Source organism: Pongo abelii, chromosome 11 (genome assembly GCF_028885655.2).
Source record: "Pongo abelii isolate AG06213 chromosome 11, NHGRI_mPonAbe1-v2.0_pri, whole genome shotgun sequence".
NCBI lineage: Eukaryota > Metazoa > Chordata > Mammalia > Primates > Hominidae > Pongo > Pongo abelii.
Window position 1 is genome coordinate 19,717,110 of NC_071996.2, and position 13,241 is coordinate 19,730,350.

Consider the following 13,241-nt stretch of genomic DNA (forward strand, 5'->3'; position numbering starts at 1 on the left):
TTTCTTTTCTCCTTTCTTCAAGTTTCTCATCTGCCTATCTACGAGCTGCAACACAGTGATAGAATGATTTGATTCTGGGATATTGTTAGCACAAAGGAATAATTAAAAAATAAAGCCTGACTATACTCATTAGCATCTATACCTCTTATTATCTAATTCTATTCTAACAATTCTTCCATATTTAATTTCCTGGAAAAACTATTGTTTCATCACATACAACTGCAAATTAAATTCATGTTGCCTGGCTAACTGCCAGGGTAGTATTCAATTAGAGCTAATGCTCATTTCTAAATGTTCTGGGAAAATGTATCTGCATCACTTACTCCTACCTGTAAATTCTATAAATATCTTCAGAGCGTCCCTTCCTAAGTCTGAGGATCCAAGCTCCTGGGTTGGCTTTCAGCTGAAAGTAGCCCTAGGACAAGAAGAAAAGTCCAGTTAGCTCTCTTCAAAACACCACAATGCTATTTCTGAGGAATAGTTACTTCTATTTCTGAAATATCAATCAACTATAACGTTAATAACACAGTAAACAAATCAATGCAACTCTTAAAAAACCAAAACTACACATTAAAAACTCTAGCACAGACCAGGTGCGGTGGCTCACGCCTGTAATCCCAGCACTTCGGGAGACCATGGCGGGTGGATCACTTGAGGTGAGGAGTTTGAGACCAGCCTGGCTAACATGGTGAAACCCCATTTCTACTAAAAAAGGACAAAAATTAGCCGGGCATGGTGGTGGGTGCCTGTAATCCCAGCTGCTCAGGAGGCTGGGGCAGGAGAATTGCTTGAACCTGGGAGGCGGAGGTTGCAGTGAGCTGAGATCACACTACTGCACTCCAGCCTGGGGAGGAGTCTCAAAAAAAAAACTAGTACAATAAAGGCCAGTCACACCAATAAATCGTCTGCTCTTTAGCTGTGCTTCAGGGAAGAATCAACGTGTGATGCATGAATAAGTGTCGCACTTCCAAAGAAAAGAAAAAGGCTGTCAGCTCATGAGCAATCTATTTTCAGGGGGCCAATTCAGTTATAGCTGAGTATTCCAGCATGTTTTTTCTTTTGACATGTAATTCTAACCTACAAATTTAGCTAACTAATGATTTCTATATTGACCAAATTCAGCCTATAATGAATTTTAATCTCACTCTATGGTTAAGAATGCTAATTGCTCCATCATAAATTATAGTGCCCAAATTAACATAACTACAATATCACTATCTGATGAACAGATTATTTACCAGATTGGCCATAACAATGGTGTCCACAATGACCGGGTTGGCTGAAGTTCCTAAGGTAAACTGCAGTCCCCGTGGAGGTTGGCCTGTGGTGATGTCATAGCAATGACCTTCCAGTAACAGGTACTCCAGCTCATACTCAGCAGCCACTACACTGTCCACCTGCAAGCCAAAATCCAATCACTTGAGCGCACTCAGAGACAACATGAATAAATCTGAAATGCATTATGCAAACTAAAGGAAGCAGACAAAAAGGACTTACATAATATATGATCATATTTTAAGAAATTCAAGAAAAGACAAAAGTATAATGACAGAAAGCAGATCAGTTGTTGCCTGAAACCAGGCGAGAGGAGGCTACTGTCTGCAAAGGGGTATAAAAGAACTTTTTGGGGTAATGGAAATGTTCTGCATCTTGGCTATGGTGGTGGTTAATGACTGTATACAATTATAAAAACTGGGTCGGAAAGAGAAAGGAGAAAAAAACAATAAGGACATTATTCTAAAAATATGAATGAGGATAAGATACTAAATGTTGAAAAAAATTAAAGACCTAAATGCAAAGACATCCTGTAGTCACGTATCAGTAGAAAAACTTGCACACAACATTCATAGCAGCATTTTTCATAACAACCAAAAAGTAAAAACAACCCAAATGTCCATTCGTGAAAGGATAAATAAAATGTGATATGTCCATAAATAAAATATTATCTGGCAAGTTAAAAAGAATGAAGCATCAATACATACTACAGCATGGATGGATCTTGAAAACAATTTGTTATGTGAAAGAAGCCAGTTACAGAAGACCACATTTGATTCTATTTAGACAAAATGTCAGAATAGGCAAATCCATAGAGATAGAAAGTAGACTAGCAGTTGCCAGGGGCTGGGGAAATGGAGAGTGACTGCTAATGAGTATGGGGCTTTTGCTGGGGATGCTGAAAACATTCTAAAATTATATACTGGTGATGGCTGCACAACTCTGTGAAGGTACTAAAACCTCTCAACTGTACACGTTAACGGGGAAAATTTTATGGTATATGAGTTCCATGTGAATAAAGCTGTTGTTTAAAAAAATACCATACCTGAACACCGATGTCTCAGAGGCCCACCTAGACTATGATTCAATCTGCTGTATTATACATGATTAGGTATTTGGAAGCAATAGATATGGTCTTACCTCTTCTAAATAAATATTATCAAGATCATACGGTGTTCTGACAGATTCTATCATCCAGCTTTCAGGTGTGTTCAAATTCAGAGTGAACAGTGGAGACTGAGGCATATCCAAAAATTTTGCGATTGGACCCTTAGCAAAACTATTGTCTGAAGTGAAAGAAATCTCTGGTTCTAAGACATAACGGTAAAAGCTGAAATTGAAAAGGAAAGTGTTAGAGATTTTTCTATGTGACAACAGGACTTGAGTGTACAGCCCTTACACAGGTAAACAACTGGTTAAAACAAATTAGATTTGGAGGAGTACCCTTCCAGATTGGGAAAAGTGTTTCCAAAACCACCTTTGACCTTATGATGCCTCCTGTGGTTGCTGCAGATGCAAGAAAAGGCAAACAAGGACAGCACTGAGGAGGAGTGCTCAGTGGTGACCTGTGGTGATGTCGTAGCAATGACCTTCTAGTAACAGGTACTCCAGCTCATACTCAGCAGCCACTATACTGTCCATCTGCAAGCCAAAATCCAATCACTTGAACAGAGGCCACTCCTTCACATGGATGGCTGTCAGGGTCACAATTAGGTCCTGGGCATTTTCCTCCCTTCAGGGAGGATTCATTTTTCTCTTTAAAACCAATTCCTAAATGCTGATTGGGCTCTCAGGCTAGTCCTGAAAACACTAATAATGTAAACATTTCCCCTATACGAGAATAATGGTGGAAGCTGGGAACCCTTTGGTTACTTGCAAATGCTGTTTCAATCCACTTAGAAGCTAACCTATAAAACACAGCACACTGGCAAGTTAGAAATTTCCCATAGCCACAACACTAACTGCTTTTTGTATCACTTTTTTCATAAATGACCATTCCAAAGCTCATGACAATATATAGCTAAGCAAGCTTCCTCTAACATGTATATTCCAACTTGAAATGAATATTATTCTTTTAAGATGAAAAGCACAAATGGGTCCAGGCGTGGTGGCTCACACCTGTAAACCCAGCACTTTGGGAAGTGAGGCAGAAGGATCACTTGAGGTCAAGAGTTCGAGACCAGCCTGGTCAACATGGTGAAACCCCGTCTCTACTAAAAATACAAAAATTAGCTGGGCGTGGTAGTGTGCGCCTGTAATCCCAGCTACTAAGGAGGCTGAAGCAGGAGAATCGCTTGAACCCGGGAGGCAGAGGCTGCAGTGAGCCAAGATCATGCCACTGCACTCCAATCTGGGCAACAGAGCGAGACTCCATCTCGAAAAAAAGAAAGAAAAGGCACAAATGCAAGCAGCCTGGGTTAATGCCACCTAAATGCTACAAACACACTATGTTCTTAGAACTTCTGATTAGAGTGAAATTTGGCAAAACTGAACATTTAGTAAATGACCATTTCAAACATGATGTCCACCTATAAATCCATCTGATCCTCTAACATGCAATATCAGAACTTGGATTCAGTACCATTTCTTCAACTGTTTTCTTACATAGCATGTTTTACCTTTTTAAAGGCATGTCGGAAAGTTTGGATTGGCAGTTCATAAATACTCTCAGATTCATGTTTATCAGCTGAGCCAAAACCTAGAAGGAAAACCAGATGACAAAATATTTAGGATTTTTTTCTTCAGAAATTTATTATTTGACACTGAGCTATTAATATCTCCAGAAAAGATATAAAAATAATAACAGCCATAGAGTCTGCACCGGAGAAACTTCTGGAAATCACAACTCTACTGCACAATCTACATCACACATACATAGGACGTGGCCAAAAACAATGAGAAGTAGGCTGCTGCAGCTCACTGCTCCTCACACGAAGGCAGTTCCCGTGGGGAAGCAGCAGGCAGATCATGGAAAAACTACAGGCCTCAGAGTCACCGCTCACATGCCAAAGGATGAAAAAACAGAGATACCAATACTCACAAAAAAGGTTAGAGATTTATTTGGCAATGAATGTTGGAGTGACTGTGTCTTTGTCAAAGGTCTTTTAAATGTCCTAAAATTGTAACACACTGTACATGTCTAAAAGACACGCCAAGACAAAAAATCCATGGTAGTTATAAAAAAGGAAAAATGAAAAAACATATTCATCTCTTTGCCATTATAAATTAAAATATAGCATACCTTAATTCCAGGATGTTTTACTCTAAATGAGGATGTTAATCACTTTTTAAAATTACATGAGGCAGCCAACCACACTTGCACCAACTTTCTAGGGCTGTGAGGTTGTTTCACAGCCACTGTCAATCTTTGTAAAGATTGCTCTGCCCTAGAACCCCATAGCATTGTCCAGTGCCTGTTGAAGACAACTTAAGGAAAACAAAGCTCTCAGTGAATTTCAGAGCATGTGACAACTTCAAACAAAGGTGATGTACACCTCCTGCACAGCGTTCCTACCAAGAGCAAAGGAGCAAGTCTCTGTGCTTCTCTGGTGACAGGGTCAACGACAGCCACGACATCAAAGTATGTCTCCCCTTCCTTCGGCCTCAGTTTGATTGCACTGAAAGATCACAAGGATAAAACATTAACCTGGAGGACACAGGAAACACAAGTTTTTTTTGTACAATATAACCTTCAACCTTCTTAGCATTTCAAAGAACTTTAGATCTAGAAAGACTAGACTATGACAGTGGCCAACTATATGATTCTGTCTATCCCAAAGATTGCAAAGCCTTAATAATGGATCTGAAATGGACTGAAAGGTCCATGTAAAGAGAGGAAAAACAGCTTGCAACTGTATTTAACCAAAAACTGAGAAAAGCTACTGAAGTTAGCTTCTGATAACATTATGCCAATTTTTACTTCTTGGCAAGAAGAGTACAAAAAGAAAAAGAATAAATCAATTTTTAAAAAATAATGAAAGAACATTCCAGAAAACCTGCAAAACAGAGAAAAAGGAAAAATATAATCACAAAATATTCACTATCCCAGCCCACTTAGCTGCATCTCTACGTAATCCTTTATAGATGCCTGTATAAACATTAGTTGTAGATACAGATTAGCAATTTCAAAACAATTTCCTTCCATCTCTCACTACTGTAGCATAGATTTCCACATGCTGTTACACAACAAGCATCCTCTATAAGAAATAATATGCTATTTATCAAATGAGGCTGTCAGAGTTTACTCCAGCTTTTCTTTACTGCTGGACATAGAGATGGCTTTCAACCTGTAAACAATTTGTACAACCAACTTTCTCCACATTTGGAAATTTCTTTAGAGTCAAGGAAATGCTAGACATGAGATTATGGAGACAAAGGATACAAATACTTTGCAGCTAATAAGTATTGTCAACCACATTTCCTGAAGAACTAAACAAATTTACAAGGCCAAAAAATAAATTTCACCACATCCTTCGTCAGCATTAAGTTATAGATATTTTGCCTGTTCTTTTCCTTATTTACTTTTTTAGAGACAAGGTCTCACTCTGTGGCCCAGGCTGGAGTGCAGTGGCGTGATCATGATTCACTGAAGCCTCTAACTTCTGGGTTGAAATGATCTCTCAACTTAGCCTCCTAAGTAGCTAGGACTACAGACACATGCCACCATGCTGGGCTAATTTATATTTTTTTGTAGAGATACAGGTCTCACCATACTGACCAGACTAGTCTCAAACTCCTGGCCTCAAGTGATCCTCCTGCCTTGGCTTCTCAAAGCAATGGCATAAGCCACCACACCTGGTCCTTTTTTTAAAAAAAAAAAAAAAAAAGACAGAGTCTCGCTCATTCACCCAGGCTGGGAGTATAGTGGCGTGATCTCGGTTCACTGCAACCTCCACCTCCCGGGCTCAAGCAATCCTCGTGCCCCAGCCACCAAAGTAGCTGGGATTACAGGCGCATGCCACCATGCCCAGCTAATTTGTGTATTGTTAGCAGAGACGGTGTTTTGCCATGTTGGCCAGGCTGGTCTTGAACTCCTGGCCTCAAGTGATCTGCCTGCCTTGGCCTCCCAAAGCACTGGGATTACAGGCATGAGCCATCATGCCCAGCCCCCTTGTCTGTTCTTAACTGAATAGTAACTTCCTGTTGCATGGACTCCCTGTGAAGTCACACTGACTTTGGTGACTTAAAAGGAGCAGGGACCTCTAATGAACTTTTAAAAGGACTTAACTTGAAAGGATTTAAAATTATACCCAATTTTTGAAAACCGTTAACTGTTTAAACCATTATACTTTGTTTGCTCTGAACAATACTATAATGTGGTTACAATACTAACCACTACTTTTACTTTTTTTTACCAAACAACATTTACCTAAGTGGGATGAATACAAAAGAATACCACAAAACAGCATAACCAAGAAAACTGGAAACAATTTACATGCTCATGGAGGTTACTTCACATCTTCACTGCTTTGGAAATAAACATCAGAATAGCTTTGTAACTGTTTTGAGGTAGGTGCTTTCAATCTCTGGCATTATTAACAATTTCAGATTAAGTCCACTGCCAATCATTATTCTTCTAACACAACAAAACTTCTGTTACTCTAATACAACTATTCTCAAAGTGTGGCTCCAGAGCAGTGGCATCAGCTTCCCCTGGGCATTTGTGAGAAGCAAGTCAGGATCCAACCCAGACTTACTGAATCAGAAACTCTGGGGACGGGTCCAGCAATCTGCATTTTAACAAGCTCTCTAAGTAAAAGCCAAATTTTGAGAGCCACTGCCCTAATATAATTTGCACCTCTCTGCTATTCTAGAATTCTAGAAGGAAAAACTCATTAGAAAATAGCATTATACAAAGGCTCACAAGGGAACCAGAGAGAGAGTCTCAAAAAGGACTCTACACAAGAGTGTAACATCTGGTCATGCCTGCCCACATCAGGTTTGGGGTAGAGATTCACACAACATGTTCACATTCTGAGCCAGCAGTGTTCTAGGTGATCAGCAACAGGCACACCAGAAATTGACCCTGTGAGGTCCTTTACTTACTCCACATCTCTAGAACAAGAAAAAGGGACTCGAAAAAAAACAAGGAAAGAGGAGTATTTGTGTGGAAATGGAAACAATATGAACAACATCATGTTTAAATGTATTCATTATACTGGTCAGAGAAAAGACCAGAATAAAACTAAAAGTGACAGAGACAGGAACAAGATTTGGAGATCATACACATTTGCCTATGGTTCGTACAGTAAATGTCAAAGAATACTGTGCTTAGTAGCATTAATGCACATGGGAATCCCCCAGGAGCAACTTGTTAAAATGCAGATGCTGATTCCTCAGGACTGGTGTGGGTCCAAAGCCTGCATTTCCAACAGGCTCCCAGACAATGTCTTGCTGCTGGTCCATGGACCACACTTTGAGGGCAAGAATATACATAACTGATGGTTCAGATCTTCCTATTTCTAGCATAAATGAGAAACTTCTGAGTTAAGTGTAATAAACATTCATTTAACTGACACAACTCCCAATAAGAGGAACTTCTCTAATAGGAATTATAATTTGTCTCATAACAGAATTTATAATTAAGGTATTTTAATTATACAAAACATGGAGATCCATGGAGAAGAAGATTTCTAAAAAGGGAAGAGGTCTTTGCTCAAGACTCGCTACCTTGGGCAAGAAGGGTAAATAAGATGGCAGGTTGATTAGGAAAGGTTTCCTCCTGCTGGTGACTAATGAGTTACTTCCTGAAAGTTCACAAAAATGTTGCGAAAATGGGTGCAATCTGGGTGCTAACGGCCAAATTCAACAAGGATTATCCAGGAGCCATAAGAATCTTCACCCACTGCTGACATAAAAAATTAGGACACACAACCAGTGCAAACAGAGAGGGCCTCCATTCCAGCCTACAATCATCAAATAATCTGACCATGCACACCTGATCCCCACAAGGATTGGTCATAAAAAAACACAGGTCCACTAAACCAAAGTCCAATCCATGCCAGACTAATCAGCTCAGAATCACAGAGGAGTAGGACATAGGCATCTATATTTAAAGCCTCCCTGGGGATTCCGAGGCACAATCAGTGTATATGTATATACTTGCCAGCTACAGCAAAGGCTATATACATTACTGCACAGGGCTCTTTCCTAGAAACAATTAAATCTAATAATGAGGAAACAACTCAGACTGTGAGACATTCCCTAAGACAACTGTTCTGGACTCTTAAAAAATGTCATCATAAAAGACAAAAGACTAGAAAACAAAAATGGCAAAGAACTCTTCCAGATTAAAGGAGACCAAAGAGACACAACTCTGTAATATGTAATCTGGATCAAAACAAATACAAAAAACAGTTGTAGAAGGTCATTACAAAGATACTGGAGACATGTGAATAGAAATTGTGTTTTAATATTACTGTATCAAGGTTACATTTCTGAGGTCAGTTAACAGTACTGCGGAGAAGTCCTAGCACTCAGGATACACATGCGGAAAACGACAGACATGTTACATCAGGATGTCTGCAATGTATTTCCAAATGGTGCAGGAAAAAATATGACCATGTGTGTATGCAAACATATAAATAAACTACTAAAGCAGTTACTAGAAGTAGTACACAAACACACACATGCAGACACATGCAAACATGCACATGTGCAGATGACAGAGATAAAGCAAATGTGACACACCAACAACTGGTGAATCTAAGTGAAGGATATTTGGGTGCTCATTATACTAGTCTTTCAACTATTTCTAGGCTTTAAACTTTTCAAAACAAAAAAGTGAAGAACAAAAAGGCAAACTCCCTCATTATGCTAAGCTTATTTAAAACAAAAGTTTTCAGCCAAGCACCTTGGGAGGCTGAGGCAGGTGAATAACTTGAGCCTAGGAGTTTGAGACCAGCCTGGGCAACACAATGAGACCCCATCTCTATAAAAAATACAAAAACTAGCCAGGCATGGTGGCAAGCGCCTGTGGTCCCTTCTACACAGGAGGTTGAGGTAGGAAGATCACTTGAGCCCAGAAGGCGGAGGGTGCAGTGAGCTGAGATCACGCTACTGCATTCTAGCCCAGATGACAGAATGAAACCCTGTTCTATTTTTTAAAAAAAAGTTTTCAATAAAAGATGAATGAGGCAAGTACTTTAATAATCTGTTTATCTTACTATTATGATTTTGAGATGGAGTCTTGCTCTGTCTCCAAGGCTGGAGTACAATGGCATGATCTCTGCTCACTGCAACCTCCGCCTCCTGGGTTCAAGTGATTCTCCTGTCTCAGGCTCCCGAGTAGCTGGGATTACAGGCACCTGCCACCATGACTGGCTAATTTTTGTATTTTTGTAGAGATGGGGTTTCACCACGTTGGCCAGGCTGGTCTCAAACTCCTGACCTCAGGTGATCCGCCGGCCTCAGCCTCCCAAAGTGCTGGGATTACAGGCATGAGCCACCACATCCAGCCAATCTTTATTTTTTTGTGAGACAGGGTCTCAGTCTGTTGCTCAGGCTGGAAGTGCAGTGATGCGATCATGGCTCACTGCAGCCGCTACCTCCAGAGTAGCTGGGACAACATGCACATGCCACCACACCCAGCTAATGTTTTAAAACTTTTCTGTAGAGACAGGGTCTCCCTTTGTTTGCTGGTCTCGAGCTTCTGGGCTCAAGCAATCTTCCCACATTGGCCTCCCAAAGTGCTGGAATTACAAGCATGAGCTACCTTGACCTGCCTGTGTTTACTCTCGAATTTAAGAAAAGTACAACTTCTCTGTTTAATTAAATGCAGTCTATTTTCTACTACAAGGGTACACTCAGAGTTATTTCAGATTCATTTAGAAATAAATGTCAGTTTTCATACAACTGAGATTTGCATATGAATTTTACATATGAACACAAATATATACATGTGAAAACTGCACACCAAACAAACGTTCAATTCCTATAAGAACTTATATATAAATCTTATATGGAAAAATGAAAGAGCTGAGGTAAAGGCAAACGTAAGAGTTTAATATTCAAGAATATGCATAAATTCAACATTAATTCTATACCTGTGTCTGTCTTCAAAAAACTGGTACTCGATTCTTGCATCTCCTTTTGGTTGCGCTGACAGAAGAGCATCCACCTTCATTACCAAGTCGCTTGCCCTGAAAGAAGGGGTTAGAGAAATCTTAGTATCTTTTTAACTGAAAGTTCTCCAATTATTGCCAAACATATCATCAGCCCAAATACTGAATTCTAACAAGATGGTTTGAACATGGTATAAAATCTGTGCTGATAGGCATGAGAAAGAGTGATTAGTGGTATAACCTTGGAGAAGTTACTCACTTTCCCACATGTGAAATGGAGACAGCACCCACTCTGCATGACTCTAGTAAAACTGCACAACTCTGCAATGCACCTAGCTGAGGCCCTGGCCCATTACAGGCTGTCAGTATTATTTACATTCTCCCTTGTCCTTTTAAAACTATTATGTTTTATGACTATTAGAGTAATAATTCACTGGAAAATAAATATAAGCAGAAAATTGAAATTACACATAATATCAAGTAATAAGCTCTGATATTTTGGCTTATAATTCTATTTTCAAATACATATAATCAAATTATACTGGCAGCCTGTTTTTTCACTTAAAAACATATTATAAAAATCCTTTCCTTGGTTAATAAATACAGTGATATTTCAATATTTTTGTTTGTTTGTTTGAGTCAGGGTCTCACACTAGTTGCCCAGGGCTCGATCTCAGCATCCTCGACCTTCTAGGCTCAGGTGATTCTCCCACCTCAGCCTCCCGAGTGGCTGAGACTACAGGCGTGCACCACCAGGCCCAGCTAATTTTTTATGTATTTTTAGTACAGATAGGGTTTTAGTACAGACCAGGCTGGTCTTGAACTCCCGGGCTCATGCAATCTGCCCGCCTCACCTCCTAAAGTGCTGGGATTACAGGCGTGAGCCACTGTGCCCAGCCTATTTCACCATATTTATGACTGCATAATGTTATATTTACAGACACAAAATAATCTAAATATTAAACTAACTATTGAACATCTATGTTGTTTCTAATTTCACTATTACAATTAACACTGAAGTAAACCACTTTAAAAAGAATTTTATTGTCCCTGTCTCTTCTAAAACTGATTTTTTTTTTTTTTTTTTTGAGACGGAGTCTTACTCTGTCACCCAGGCTGGAGTGCAGTGGCGCGATCTCAGCTCACTGCAAGCTCTGCCTCCCGGGTTCACGCTATTCTCCTGCCTCAGCCTCCCGAGTAGCTGGGACCACAGGCGCCCACCACCATGCCCGGCTAATTTTTTGTATTTTTAGTAGAGACGGGGTTTCACCATGTTAGCCAGGATGGTCTCGATCTCCTGACCTCATGATCCGCCCACCTCGGCCTTCCAAAGTCCTGGGATTACAGGCGTGAGCCACCGCGCCTGGCCTAAAATTGATTTCTAACTGAAAAAGATCTTGAACTAAACCAGAAAAAAAAAAAAAAAAAAAAAAAAACTCCAATTTGCTGAATCAAAGACTAAATCCTAAATAAGAATTTTAAAAGAGCACTGTGAATGTATTTGAACTGTAATTAAGCCTATACATTTTCTATGAACCCAGCAAATATATCAAATTAACTATTTCGGTTCAACTTCTCAATATAAATGCCCAATATATACAATACAGGCCATTCTCTTCCTGTGATGTGTCAACATGGTTACAAAACATGTCAAGGGGCACTTGGTTATGTGGACTGGAGTGAGCAGGCCAACAAGAAACTCCCTGAAGGCTGATGAAGTACAATGATCAAAGTGTACAGAGCCAAGCTTCAGGGCAGCCTTGGGGATGCAGATTGGGTCATGAATGATAGCTGTGGCTGTCACGGGGAAGCGGGCGCTAATGAAAACCCAATGCAGACAAGGTAATTTTGGGAAGCCTAAGAGTTTTAGCATTAGTCTTTTGGCCCCATGACTACCTGATTTCCCTAAATTCACTCAGGAAAGATCGAGAGCCATCTCTCATCGGCAAAAGGCAAGTCTTCTATAGGCACAGTCTGGCAATTATATAGCCCAAGAAGACCCCAAGGAGCTCCCTGCAGTGGTCCAACAGCATGCCACACCAAGCCTATGCCTGTGACATGGCTGCTTCGAGTCACGAGTACCTCCTGGCCTACATCAGGGAAGCGTTTCACAGGTCGGGACAAGGGGCATCACTCAGGAGCCACTGAGGTAAGAGGGATCCTCTCCTTCTTTGTAGGAAGAAACGATTTCTTCCTAGGTCATACAAGACATGGCAACAGCTGACTTTGACAGCTATCCCAGTCAACACTTCTCTAAAACATGCTCTTGAACTCTGTAGCATGATGATATAAGAAAAAAACCCAGCAGAACTTTTTTTTTTTTTTTTTTTTTTTTTTTTTGAGACAGAGTCTCACTCTGTCACCCAGGCTGGAGTGCAGTGGCACAATCTTGGCTCACTGCAACCTCTCAAGCAGAACTTTAAAATTTTATATCCTCCAACTATGCATCAAAGAACACATCTCCACAGAATGGGAGAAAATGTTTACAAATCATGTATCTAGTAAGAAAGTGACATCCAGAATGTATAAAGAACTGCTACATCTCAACGACAAAAAAAAATGCAATTAAAAATGAGCAAAAGACTTGAATAGACATTTTCCCAAAGATATATAAATGGCCAATCTGTACATGACAAGATGCTCAACATCACCAATCGTTAGGGAAATGTGAATCAAACCACAAGGAGATAGCACTTCATACCCACAAGGATGGCTATTATAAAAAGCAAACAAACAAACAAAAAACCCCCCAGAAAATTACAAGTGTTGTGAGGATGTGGAGAAACCGGAACCCTTGAGCATCGCCAATGGGAACGTAAAATGGTACAGCCACTGTGGGAAAGGTACTGTGGTTCCTCAAACAATTAAACATAGAAATAGATCCTCCAACTACATAGTCACTTG

The 13,241-nt window shown here is 40.1% G+C and overlaps 1 protein-coding gene across 7 annotated transcripts in view; it reads right to left on the reverse strand.

The window, feature by feature from the left end:
• The window catches only part of UGGT1 (UDP-glucose glycoprotein glucosyltransferase 1), a 107,083-nt gene that overhangs the window by 20,417 nt on the left and 73,425 nt on the right, over positions 1–13,241 (reverse strand). For all 7 annotated transcript variants that reach the window (XR_008522705.2, XM_024243409.3, XM_024243408.3 and 4 more), the window contains 6 exons: positions 10,320–10,415; positions 4,790–4,892; positions 3,894–3,973; positions 2,416–2,605; positions 1,239–1,397; positions 330–415 (listed from right to left, as the gene is read on the reverse strand). Coding sequence is in view for 6 of the 7 variants with exons in the window: in XM_024243409.3 (XP_024099177.3) it covers positions 330–415; positions 1,239–1,397; positions 2,416–2,605; positions 3,894–3,973; positions 4,790–4,892; positions 10,320–10,415 (714 nt within the window). In the remaining variant the exon portion in view is untranslated. The remainder of the gene's footprint in view (positions 1–329; positions 416–1,238; positions 1,398–2,415; positions 2,606–3,893; positions 3,974–4,789; positions 4,893–10,319; positions 10,416–13,241) is intronic.